This window comes from Corythoichthys intestinalis, chromosome 19, assembly GCF_030265065.1.
Source record: "Corythoichthys intestinalis isolate RoL2023-P3 chromosome 19, ASM3026506v1, whole genome shotgun sequence".
Taxonomy (NCBI): domain Eukaryota; kingdom Metazoa; phylum Chordata; class Actinopteri; order Syngnathiformes; family Syngnathidae; genus Corythoichthys; species Corythoichthys intestinalis.
In genome coordinates this window covers 27,955,372-27,969,351 of record NC_080413.1, presented here as the reverse complement: position 1 = coordinate 27,969,351, position 13,980 = coordinate 27,955,372, and the positions used below count along the sequence as shown (strand labels likewise).

The window sequence follows — 13,980 nt, the reverse complement described above, 5'->3', positions numbered from 1 at the left end:
GTGCAACAAACCTGTCAAACTGTTCAAACTTGGAAATTATCAATCAATCACTTAGAAAGCATCCTCATAATGGAGCTAATGTGGCTGATTCCCTTTTGGTTAACTTTTTAGCTGCCGTTCACGGAAATAGATCGCTGCCAGCCTCCCAATTCAAATGAATTGGATGTTTTTACATCAACTTTGTGTCACTAACTACCACAACACATACAGTGGTACCTCAACTTACAAATGTCTCTACATACAGAATTTTCAGGTTACGACATGCCTCAACAGGAAAATATTGCCCCTTGTTATGAAAGAAATTTCAGGATACGAAAGGCAAAAATACAGTATGGGCTGCTACTCACATCTCCAAGACTGTACTGAAAGTAACATACTCATAGCTGCTCTACCACTGGCTATTACAGAGCATATTCTTGGCATCCAATTGACTAAGAGGGACCTCTACTGTATGTTTAAGTGTGTATCCCAGCATCCTCGTCATTAGCCTTTTGGGGCATGAGGTGTTCCTACAGCTTTATGTGAGTGGATTAATTTATATTCTTTACTTTATTCTTTGGTTTTTACATTATTCACAACTCTCATTTTATGTTTATTGTGCAATAATCTGTATTTGTTACATGTTTTGATGCATTTTTATGCTGAATGAAAGATTTATGTCTGAATTGGGGGGGGGGAGCTGGAACAGATTAGGGCATTTAGATGGAAAACGACTCTCAACTAACAGAATTTTCAGTTTAAGAAACTACTTCAAGAACCAATTAATTTTGTAAGTAGAGTACTGTACTCTGTGAATACTATATATGTATTTACTAGGGGTGGAAATAACAGATTTAATGACGATACCATACAGTATCGATTCTTTGGACAAAAGTACAGGGTTTCCCCTACACATAAAAGATCGTGGCGCACTGCCACATCTCATGAGATTTTTTTTTTTTTTTTAAGGCCATTTCAAACGAGCTGCAGCCTAGTGTGAAGGGTTCAGCGGAAACCTATTCATTGTGTATTGTAATGTCCGTAACTAAGCGTGGCCCCCTTAAGAGACGATCAGACTGGGGAGCTGTGACGTAGGGGGAAGCGAGTAGGAAGAATAGGAGAACGGGCGAGACAGCAAAAGATAGCAGTCGCATATCACGGCAGCCTGCTGTTATTTTGTTTTTCGTTATTATTGTTGCCACAAAAAGTGGGTGAGCCAATAGCAACTCCTTCTTCCCCCCATCTGGGGCATTACAGTATTTTGGATTGCACTTTTAGGCGAAAGTGAGCGGTGGACGGCCGTCTTGGACGGAATGTAGGTGTGAATTTGCGCCGAGAGGCGGGACCCAAAATAGAGCCTTGCTCTATTTTCAGAGCGCTGTCGCGCTAATGCCAACAACACATCCAATAGTAGGGGGGCAGGCGTACTTATATCTGTGCTATCAGGCTGTTTCAGGGACAGATATACGCAATCACGGCGAAACCTTGATAAATGCGCTTTTTTTTTTCAAGTTTCATGAGCTCTGGGACCCTCTAAAAATGACTCTCATACCTCTCCTTGCGAAGCTAAATGGTACCTCAATGTGCGTTTGTGTGGAAATGTACTTCACAAACAACAACAACAAAAATATTCACCTTCTTACCGAAACTAGTAAAACACTTTACGGGAATTAGAATTTCCCCCTACTCCTTGAAATGGGTCTATTAACAGAAGGACTATTATGTTTGTGGTAAAGTAGTAAGTATTAGGACCAAATAAAAGGAAAAATAAAGATTGCGGGATGTAAGTCGTACTATTGCTACGAGGAAAAAAAAGTCATATTATTACGTAGAGTAATGTAGCTGTAATCAGCTACGCATTTTACATACATGTATCGTAGGTGAGAGCTACGACATTAGCCTCGCTAATGAAATATTTCAAATAGATCTTTGTCATGGTTCTTCTTGGGAAAAAATGTGGGGAAAAAATTCTCATTTGTCATGATAGGATTTCGCCGTTGCACAACATGGTTAGGCTGTCTGACTCCGATGCAGCCCACCACCACAGCTTCAACATAGATTTATGGCTTCAAAAAATCCTTGGGGAACCCCTGCAATATGATATTTTACACGACTATTTAATTATTTTGAACATCTGTTTGAACAGTACACACACATATTCAATCAGAACATTGGATTAGATCTTAAAAGACTCCAAAACCAGTGAGTGTATAGAATGAGTACTGGCCACTTGCATTCTCAACGTGAGATCGCATGATGTGACCTGATGGGGCATCATCACATTACAAATACTGTGAAATCTTGTCACGGTTATCAGAGAAAAATGAACAAGCAGTTGAGGCGTCTGCTGTTGCAACTTTGGGTATGATCCATCAAGGACCGCCACAGTATGTCTGTTGTTTGACTTTTCTTACACTGAATACTCATCCTGTAGGGACCCACTGGCAAGGGAGTGGCAGTGGCTGAGTAAGTTAACCAGCATGCAGTATGTAATGTTCCACGGAAAAAAACATGCACATAAACTGTGAGAAAAGACATTTGTTCAAGTTAGAGTTGCTCAGGGGTGGAATGAAATAAAGTAAAAATACTTTGTTACTGTACTTCAGTATTTTTATGGTGTATCTATACTTGAGTACAAATATGAAGTGGTAATTTTTACTTTTACTTCATTTTAAAGCACGTATCTCTACTTTTTAATCCATTACTTTTCAAATTGTTGCCTGCGTTAAAAGTTACTTTGTTTGTTTGTTTTTCTCTCATTGTAAATTGATAGTTTCGTTTTCATGCCTCCAGAGCAATTAATAAACTCCGTGCAACTATACTGTTCTTCGACACTAGAGGGGAGTACAAGCAAGATTAGGCAGGTGAACAGGATATTGACCAATAAAAAACAACAGTGAGAGCAGTATGCCTTCAAATGGATGCTGCACATTCATGTGCAGTAGGTGGCAGTAAGCACCTGATAGTTGCTGGCAATCTGTCATTAACTATGTTTTTTTAGCTTATTAACTCATTGCTCCCCAAAACGTATAAATACGTTCTAGTTTTAATTGTTTCAGTGTCCCAAAGACATATTTATACGTCTTTTACGTTTTTTTTTTTTTTTTTCTTCAAAAAAGACATCTCTGGGTCGTGATTCAATTCAGCTCCAAAGCACAACGCTGAAAATCCATTTTAAAGCAATAAAACTGGCCACTGGAGGGTAGTAGCGCATTTGCTAAGACCCGCAACCCGATTCAACGGCAACGAACGGCCAAGCCACACGGCCGGGCGCCGGCAGAAGACGACCGAATGGATGCCAGGTGGCGGATGACCGAGCAGAACAACCGGTAGGACGCCCGGGATGCCAGGCGCTGGACGACCGAGCAGAACGACCGGGACCTCTAGTGCAGCGGACAATGCTTTTGAGTCCGTGCTGCTCACAAGCAGAGCCCGCAGAGACTCAAAAAAATTCATCTTCATGAGACAGACGGCGATGAGGGAAAAGTTTAACCGCCTGTCACGGCCGGAACGGCGTCATCTTTCAGTTAGTTACGCGTAAATAAATTGTTACTTTGCTATCAATATTACTTGGAAAGTAAATTTTAAAGCGAGTACTTTTGTACTTTTACTTGAGTAATTTTTTTTCCTTAGATACTTGTTAATTTACCTAAGCAATTTTTCCCCCCTGTATCTGTACTTCATCCACCACTGGTGTTGTGAGAAGAATGTGAGGATAAAATACATGGAGTGAAAGCACCAGCAGCATTTCTCTCTCAGCCTCAGACCAGCTGCTCTTTAGTTTACTAGCATGCGGACGTATAACGACCCAAAAATGTACACAAGACAAATAGATCCACACCACTTAACACAAACACACATCATGAGACACACTAACTTTTTTGAAGGGGTGTGGGCACCCCTTTTCAAAACCAAATTGAGAAAATTGTAAAGGTAATAAAATTGCTCTGAATAGACCACACACAAAAAATATTGCAGTCAAATACCATTTTAATGTAGCTGTGATGAGCTTATCTTGTCAATATGAAAACCAAAAGTGTAATGCAATGTACGTGTGGGTGTGCGTGTGTGTGCGTGTGTTTTCTCATTTGAGAATGTGGCAGACAGCTGCTGACTTCTGATCTGGGGTTTAATAGCTGCTGCTGCAGTGACAAGGCATGTCTTTGTAATTTTGTACACGAGTTGAAGCAGTGTGTTTGTGTGTTTTCTATATAAAAAGACCTAAGATCAGACAATAGGACAATCAGTTGGTGATAAGAATAGACTTGAAAAGCAGACATACAAAGATTGAGGGCATTTTTTTTTAAAGATACTGCTTAAGGCTGGTTGATTGATCAATAAAACTAAATCACAAAGAGATAATACATAATGCCAGCAGTTGTGCAACAAAGTGGGGCACCAATGGGGATTAGGTTCATCTCGCCCTATCCAGATGTTACTCTGAATTTTTGTGAGAGCTGATATCTCCTCTTTTTTTTTGTTGGGGGGGGGGGGGGGGGGTGAATGCCACTGCATCAGTGAAAGCAGCAGACTGCACCAACGTGGTAGAGGTACAGTGGAACCTCTCACATTCAGTGCCTCTGACGTAGAATCAGGACTGCACATCACGCAAATAAGAACAACCACAAACCGATCGAGTCAAGTATCACTCACCATTTGATAAACATTGTCTCCAATCAATAATATGAAATACAATCACACAAATATGAAAATGACTATGAACTGAGCAACTAATGGAATCGACCAGATCTTAATGAATTCTCTCATTGATCTGTATGTACAGTGGGGAGAACAAGTATTTGATACACTGCCAATGGGTTTTCCCAAGAACAAGTATTTGATACACTGCAAGTATTTGATACACTGCCAATTGGCAGTGTATCAAATACTTGTTCTCCCCACTGTACATTCACACAGTGTATTTTCCCATAATGAGTCCCATTCATTGTACAGTATCACATTGGTGATCTTCGAGCGATTATCAGGCGTTAATTATCCAGATTCATAAAATCATAATTTTTTGCTGCATTTTTTTTCTCACTTATTTATGAAACTGACTAGTGCTGCAACAATTAATCGATTAACTCGAGTAATTCAATTAGAAAAAAAGATTCAAATTAAATTTTGCTGCTTCGAGGATTCGTTTCAATAAAGTGGCGTTGTAATGGTTTGTTTTGAAAGTGTTTGCATTTAGTTTTCTTGATTTGGGTGGATACACTGCCCTCTAGTGGCAACAGTGAGTATGATATAACTCATTTCACATGACTGAATCCAGCTGCTCCCTGTTAAGACCAATAAGTTTTTTTTTTTAAATAAGTCCAATAAGTTTTCTTTAATGCATTTGAAATTTAGTCTATATGTATATTTAGCATTTTTTTGTGTGAATATGCGTTTGAACCATTTGTTAAGAGCACTGTAAAAAAAAAAAAAATAATAATAATAATTTGACAGTGGCATCATACGACTGTCATAAGACCAAATGAACCACCAAGAAGCTGCATTGCTTCAAGAAGCTTCATTTGGCCATCACTGCTCCCTTGGGGGAGACAGTCAACTTCTTCTGCCACCTGCTGTCAACACTGTTGCTGTCCAACATGCCTTCTAACATGCATTGCAACGCTACAGATGTAAATAACAAACCAAATTCCTGTTCTGTCCTAATTATTTCTTCAGTTACTCTTTCAGTTGTTTCAATAATTGCTAGTTATGGTATTTGGGAACAATTTATTTGACACTGGCACCTTAAGACTGTCATTAGACAATAATAATTACAACATGACACTGCCATGAGCATTAATGAATGCTCATAACAGATGTCATTTTGTGTCATCCGGAGAATTCTATCACTTTTAAATGGATGTAAAATATCCGAGCTGGACATAAATGAAGTAACATAATTTGCCAAATGACACTTATTGACATCTGTCATAAGCATTCAGTAATGCCCATGGCAGCATCATTTCGTAATTTTGACGGTCTTATGAGTGTCTTATGATGCTGCTGTCAAATAAAGTGTTACCATAAATAGCAATTAATGAAACAACTGGTACAGTAACTGAAGAAATAATTAGGACAGAACATGAATTTGGTTTGTTATTTACATGTTGCAGTGCATGTTAGTGCAGTGCAAGGAATGTGTTGCCTATTAACCCAAATAAATCAATAAATAAGCCGCAGGATTCAAAATTAAGGAAAAAAAGCGGTTTACAGTCTCAAAATTATGGTATTTATTTTTTTATACCGTTTGAGGCTCAGCTCAGGTATTTAAATTTTTTATGTTCCTTATCCGATTACTCGATTATTCAAACTAGCTAGTTCTACCACGAAAATAATCGACAGCTGCAGCACTTGCACTGAAAGACAGTATTAGCCAGAACAATTAAATACTTTTTAGGTACCTGTAACTACATTTTGTGATATTTTTGTTTAGTGATGAAGAAGGAAAATATATGGCGCTCAGGTGAACACACTCAGGTGACTTAAGTTCCGCTCTCAGACCCCCAATATGGCCAACTTTCAAAATTGTCCGGTATGCATTTGTAATACATCATTGGAAAGCTTAAAATCTCGATTTTCTGGGGGAAGAAAAATTTTGAACACAAGGGCGTTAAAAAAAAAAAAAAAAAATTAAACAGCAAAACCCTATCTGGAGGTGAGAGCATGAAAGAGCAGAATTAAAGAGGCCACGACTTTTAACAAGATATTATCGCGTACTTACCTTGTTTCGATCCAAAAACTCCATGTAGCATGTATCGCTGAGTGTCAAGACACAGCTGTGAATGGCCACAGTAGGATTTTTGGGGGGATTTTATGGGTGAAACATGGTAATATAACAAGGGTCGCGATGCAGAAATTGCAGACATCAAGGAGTGGTCGAGATGCTCTTTTTCATATATTTACCCTTTCAAATGTTTTTTTTTTCTTTAATTTTTCTCTGTTTGGATCGATTAGTTATCTAACATATCAGAGAAAATGCGACAAAAAAAAAAAAAAAAAAATACAATTAAGCGATAGTTATGAGGTAGATATCCATGACCTTTTTACAGACACCATTTTTTTCCATTGTGATGTAATTTGTTTAAAAGTTTAAAATATGTGAGTGAATAATTTTTTTAAGTCGTTTTTTTCTTTTTTTTAAACTAAATATTAGACATCAATGAATGATTGTAAGCTAAAAATGACAGACATTTTGAATAATAAATATAAATACTGAGTTTCTCTTTATGGCTGGGTTGGAACAAATGCGGTTGCGCGACTTCTGTAAACTGGGGTTTCCAGGGTAAATCGGACGAATTATAAAATACTTTGGGGGCTTAATGCGCCATGAATCTGCTATGGCAGCATATACACATATTGTTCTATCAAACACAACAGTTCTTTTACCTTAAAATACAACGGTTTCTTTTAAAGAGGAGTGCAAGAGCAGCAACTGCTTTTTCAGTGTTGTCTGTGTTTTCCGCCATATATATTTTTTGGTGCCGCTGCGTATTAAAGTCGTGAAGAAATTGTGTCTTCGTGAATACCTTTTAGATTTTCATTCATTAACGTGAAAATGTATTGGAGACACCAAATTTACCGCTGCACCTTTGTCACCACATAAATGCAGAGCGCCTTAATGCAATGACAGTGAAATGTTCTTTTTTGCTGAGTCACGAAAATGTCCGCACTGTTGTCTCTGATAGAGACAGTGGTACAACCTAAGACATCAGGAGGATTAATGGAATAAGGGATGACAGAAGGTGGATTAAGACATCTGCCAGGGTGTTCCTTGTGTAGTACGTACTACAGTACTAAAAAAATGGCTTTAGAACATTAAGATAATCACAATTAGACAACAAGCATATTTGACATTAAAAAATGACTGATTAAAATATGTGTTGAAAAATGGATTTACGTTCGTGACAAGATGATGCAGCTACACTGTATGCACTACAAGGTGTCCCAATAGTATTACACCAATACACTCGTTCATCTAATCAAGATAATGTGCATGCCTTTTTTTTTACACCATTGAAATGATGTCATCATTTTATTTCATTATTCCCATAGATAAGGCAAAGGAGAACATTAATCTAAACCAAAGAAGAATAGCACACACACAAAAACATGCATCTTTTGCTGTTGAACATGCATGACATGACAGAATGCTGCTTTTGACTGCGTCCTCTCTTCATCCTCACTCAATATTTGGTGGGAAAGAGAATAAGCCGTGAACCAATGAGAACCTTACGTAATAGGTAATGCCGGTTTTATTATTGCAGTGATGTGATGGCACGCCAGTACACACACACTTAAACGTTCACACACGGACGTCGAGAGCCATTATTTTAACGCGTCGTTACACGTTAATGAAAAAATCATTTTCAAATTGGATTTTTGTTATGAGACAAGCCTCACGACATGACCGAATTCGTATTTGTTGCATCTTGGATGGATAATTATGAACGTTAGCAGGCCGGCTTTCAGTGACGGCAAATTAGCTTTACAGCACAATTCCTGACGTGTGAATAATCAATAGAACAGGTGGTTTTCACCCACTTTAGCTCAACCACAGCGACATTACGTTATAGTGACGTTATAATGACGTTTTTGCAGTTTTCATAGTGCCTTACCGGTTATATCCTGGCGTTTTTCCTTTCCCTGTCTCCTCCTGGGTGGGTTGCTTTGCGGTGTGTGTGCGAGGAGGACAGCTGGCACAACGCGAGGCACAGATGCAGCCTTCAGACGGTCAAGCAGCAGCCAATGGGATTGCTTGAAATCAACACTTTAACGGAGACAATTGACCAATAGCGAACGAGATATGTCAGTCGACAGGGGCGTGTCTCTTGTCTCCAGAGATCGGTGCGTTAAAATGAATTGTGGTAATTGATACTTGTGACGTATTCATTCAAGCTCTTCACTTTATAACACAGGTGTCAAACTCAAGGCCCGGGCGCCAAATCTGGACCACCACATCATTTTGTGTTGCCCACGAGAGTAAGTTATGTATATTGACTTTATGTTTCTCGCTAAAATAAAATGTAAACTTTAAAAATTTAGAATTTACACTTTCTGTGGTCCAGGTTGAAAGATTGAGAACTACAGAAATCAAAGAATATTTACAGTTTTTTCAATAATTTTCGAGTAAAGTAAAAATTATATATCAAAGATTTTTTTTTTTTTTTGGTAAGAAACGAAAAACAAAAAGTATACATGTACTGTTTCAAATGTAAATAAATTCTAATAAATAAATAAATAAATGCCCCCCCCCACTTTTTATTTTTTTATTTTTCTTTTTAAAACCTGTCCTGTTCAGCGCAGCCCATCCCTCTTCCTTTTTTTTCAAATATAAGAAAAAAAAATTTAAATGGGAAAAAGAAACTACATCAGGGAACATTTGTTATTAAGTGCTCCAAAAAGAGGATTTCGGACCATTTTTAGGTCAGCAATGTCTTTAAATAACTGTTTCACGAACAAAATAACTTGATTTATTTGATAATTAATTAAGTGTCAATTAGTTGATTAATCATGGCAGCCCTAGTTGACAAACTGCGAATTTATAACTTCTTACCGTAATTTTCGGACTATAGGCCGCTACTTTTTTCCTTCATTTTGAATCCTGCGGTTTACTGTCCAGTGCGGATTATTTGTTGATTTATTTGGGTTAATAGGAAACACTTTATTTGACAATGGCGTTATAAGACCGTCATAAATACGACATGAGACTATCGTGGGCATTACTGAATGCTTATGACAGATGTCATTAAGTGTCATCTGGCAAATTATGTCACTAACTCCATTTGTGTCCAGCTTGGATCTTTTACATCCATTCAAAAGTGAGATAATTTGCCAGATAACACTAAATGACATCTGTTAGAAGCATTCATTGATGCGCATGACAGTGTTATGTCATAATTATGACAGTCTTATGGCACCACTGTCATATAAAATGTTACCACATACCCTAACTAGTAATTAATAAAACAACTGGAACACTAACTGAATAAATAATTAGCACAGAACTTGAATTTTGATTGTTAGTTACATCCGTAGTACTGCAATGCATGCTAGGAGGCATATTGGACAACAACAGTTTTGACAGCAGGTGGCAGCAGAGGTTCACTGTCTCCAGTGATGGCCAAATGAAGCTTCTTGAAGCTTTGCAGCCAATTGGTTCAAAGCTTCATGGTGGTTCATTTGGTCTCATGACAGCCGAATGATGCCGCTATCAAATCAGGTGTTACTGGTTAATATCTTTTGGTGTTAATATCCCATAACACAGTGCGAACAGCTGCGGCTTATAGTCCAGTGCAGCTTATCTATCAATACATGCCGTTTTCGTGTCGCATTTGGTGGGTGGCGGCTTATAGTCAGGTGCACCTTATAGTGTGAAAATTACGGTAATCAGATTGTTTTTCTTTAATTTAGTCAAATAATTTCTCTCCATCTTGTTTTGAGTGTTGAAGACTAGTTAACAGATTAATGTGTCAGATTATTCCACTTACTTTAAAGCAACACTCGGTAACTTTTCAGTTTTGGTCAATTTTAGCGAGGTACGTAGGTGGACAAAAGCGGTACTGTTTTGCCTTAATGAAGACTGCATTTCCCACGATGACCAGTGCACAGTGTCGTAAAATTCTCATCTCCCGGTTGCCTGTCTATGGATTAAACCACATTTTTGTTTCCAGCGGCCGTGTAAAGGATAGATAGTAATGAGGTAATGAATGCAGTTGTGGCTAAACAATAGCATACGACGATGTTGAAAACAAACGTTCGATTTTGTTCATTATTCCCCCACTGGCCCTCCAACACCAGCGAATGAAAGCCGGGCCAATGTTTTGTCTTGAGTGTCCTTTTATCCTGGTAGCCTCCCTTTTTTTGCCTCCTCGGACAAAACTTTTTGTCTCTTTTGTTACTCTGCCATCTTTGCAGAATTAGCACAAAAGCATTCGCATCGACCTCCATCTTTATGACGAATGGAGAAAGGGGGAAGTGACGTATGCCGTAAAGCAGTCAGCACATTTGTAGTTTTTTTTTGTGGCAGGGTTCCTGCCACCCTCCTCTAAGTTCATTAGTGCCGGTGAAAGTCATAAAGACCCCTCAAGATACAAATTGTCATTCAACTAGTTGTCAGTCGACATATCACAAATGATTGGAAAATATTTTATAAAGATTGAAGTTACCTAGTGTTGCTTTAATTAATATTAACATTTGTTCTTATTAGGGCTGTCAAACTATTAAAAAATTTAATCGAGTTAATTACAGCTTCAAAATTAATTAATCATAATTAATCGCAATTCAAACCATCTATAAAATATGCCATATTTTTCTGTAAATTATTGTTGGAATGGAAAGATAAGACACAAGACGGATATATACATTCAACATACGGTACATAAGTACTGTATTTGTTTATTATAACAATAAATCAACAAGATGGCATTAACATTAACATTCTCTTAAAGCGATTCATGGATAGAAAGACTTGTAGTTCTTAAAAGATAAATGTCAGTACAAGTTATAGAAATTTTATATTAAAACCCCTCTTAATGTTTTCGTTTTATTAAAATTTGCAAAATTTAAATCAAAAAATAAACTAGTAGCTCGCCATTGTTGATGTCAATAATTACACCATGCTCACTCATGGTACTAACCCATAAAATCAGTTGGGCCCCAGCGCCAGCAGAGGAAGCCAAACACCAACAACAAGTAACAAGCGGACATTACACTGTACTGTTATTTTAGTCTGTTTGAGCGGGGCGTGTGCGTTAATTGTGTCAAATATTTTAACGTGATTAATTTAAAAAATTAATTACCGCCCGTTAACGCGATAATTTTGACAGCCGTAGTTCTTATAAAGTTGGTCATTTTTCACCTAAATCGAGAAAAATCTACTTTCATGTAATGTTTTGAACAATATCTATTCTTGAATGAAGAACATTTCTGACTGACAAGCTTAAAAAATATATATATATATATTAATTTTTTGCTTAAAATAAGTCTGATAACTAAAAATAAGCTTAGATATTTTTCCAATTTCAAAAATATGAGTAAAATTTACTTGAAGCACTGGCAAATAAATTCACTTATTTCTCGTAAATTTACACTGAAAACAAGGGAATTTAACTAGTTTTAAGGAGGTGTGTTTTTGCACTGCAGATGTAATGGCCTTTTGAAAGAAATCACACTGTAAGATGAGCGACACCCTGTTTAATAAAGTGTTGAGCTTTTTCAAGTGCAATGCCTTACTATCCACATCACGTTAGTATTTTTTCATTTGCAAAATGAAGCAAACAACTCAGGATTTTCAAACCGATACATTGCTGGCCAAAAGTACTGGCATCCCTGTAATTCTGTCAGTTATTGCTCAGTTTCTCCCAGAAAATGATTGCAATTACAAATGCTTCAGTAGTAACATCTTCATTTATTTTGCTTGCAATGAAAAAACCAAAAAGAGAATGGGAAAAAAAAAATTAAATCATTTTCATTTTACACAAAACTCAAAAAATGGGCTGGACAAAAGTATTGGCACCCTTTGAAAAATATTGTGATGCTTCTCTAATTTGTGTAATTAACAGCACCTGTTACTTACCTGTGGCACATAACAGGTGGTGGCAATAACACAATCACACGTGCAGCCAGTTAAAATGGATTAAAGTTGACTCAACCTCTGTCCCGTGTCCTTGTGTGTACCACATTGAGCATGGAGAAAGGAAAGAAGACCAAAGAACTGTTTGAGGACTTGAAAAACAAAACTGTGAGGAAGCATGGGCAATCTCAAGGCTAGAAGTCCATCTCCAAAGACCTTAATGTTCCTGTGTCTACCGTGCGCAGTGACATCAATAAGTGTACTACCCAGGGCACTGTGGCTAACCTCCCTGGATGTGGACGGAAAAGAAAACTTGACGAGAGATTTCAGCGAAAGATTGTGCAGATGGTGGATAAAGAACTTCGACTAACATCCAAACAAGTTCAAGCTGTCCTGCAGTCCGAGGATACAACAGTGTCAACCCGTGCTATCCGTCGGCGTCTGAATGAAAAGGGACTCAATGGAGGGATATCCAGGAAGACCCCACTTCTGACCCAGAGACATAAAAAAGCCAGGTTGGAGTTTGCCAAAACTTACCTGAGAAAGCCAAAAACGTTTTGGAAGAATGTCCTCTTGTCAGACGAGACAAAAGCAGAGCTTTTTGGAAGAAGCCATCAATATAGAGTTTACAGGAAAAAACAAGGCCTTCAAAGAAAAGAACACGGTCCCCCCAGTCAAACATGGCGGAGGTTCCCTGGTGTTTAGGGGTAGCTTTGCTGCCTCTGGCACTGGACTGCTTGACTGTGTGCCTGGCATTATGAAGTCTGAAGATTACCAACAAATTTTGCAGCATAATGTAGGGCCCATTGTGAGAAAGCTGGGTATGCCTCAGTGGTCATGGGTCTTCCAGCAGGACAATGACCCAAAACACACCTAAAAAAGAGTTTGAGAGAAACCACTGGAGACTTCTAAAGTGTCCAGCAATGAGTCCAGACCTGAATCCTATAGAACACCTGTGGAGAGATCTGAAAATGGCAGTTTAGAAAAGGCACCCCCCAAATCTCAGAGACCTGGAGAAGAATGGTCTAAAATTCCAGCAGAGCATTGTAAAAAACTCACTTATGGATACCGGAAGCAGTTGTTTGCAGTTTTTTCGTCAAAAGGTTGTGATACCAAATATTAGGCTGAGGGTGCCAATACTTTTATCTGGCCCATTTTTGGAGTTTTCTGTAAAATTATAATGTTTTTTCATTTTTTGTGTTTTTTCATTCAGTAGAAGAGCGCACATCACCCCTGTGCTCCAGGCCCTTCACTGGCTTCCAGTCGAGTTCAGAATTAAATTTAAAATCCTCCTTCTAACATTTAAGACCATTATTGGGTTGGGGCCACCTTATCTCACCGATGCTCTGGTTCCATACCGCCCCAACAGAACACTCCGCTCTCAGAATGCAGGTCTACTGGTAGTTCCCAGGGTTTCTAAAAGTACAGTCGGA

At 38.2% G+C, this 13,980-nt stretch overlaps 2 protein-coding genes across 2 annotated transcripts in view; both read right to left on the bottom strand.

Annotated features, from left to right (window-relative positions):
• Window positions 1-8,727, bottom strand: part of LOC130907281 (dihydropyrimidinase-related protein 5-like) — a 28,302-nt gene extending 19,575 nt beyond the window's left edge. Inside the window, exon 1 of the mRNA XM_057822167.1 lies at window positions 8,592-8,727. The gene's annotated coding sequence lies outside the window, so the exon portion shown is untranslated. The remainder of the gene's footprint in view (window positions 1-8,591) is intronic.
• dnmt3ab (DNA (cytosine-5-)-methyltransferase 3 alpha b) overlaps window positions 8,609-13,980 on the bottom strand; it is a 98,796-nt gene continuing 93,424 nt past the window's right edge. The window contains exon 22 of the mRNA XM_057822159.1: window positions 8,609-8,743. Coding sequence (XP_057678142.1) covers window positions 8,738-8,743 — 6 coding nt within the window. The 3' untranslated portion in view covers window positions 8,609-8,737. The remainder of the gene's footprint in view (window positions 8,744-13,980) is intronic.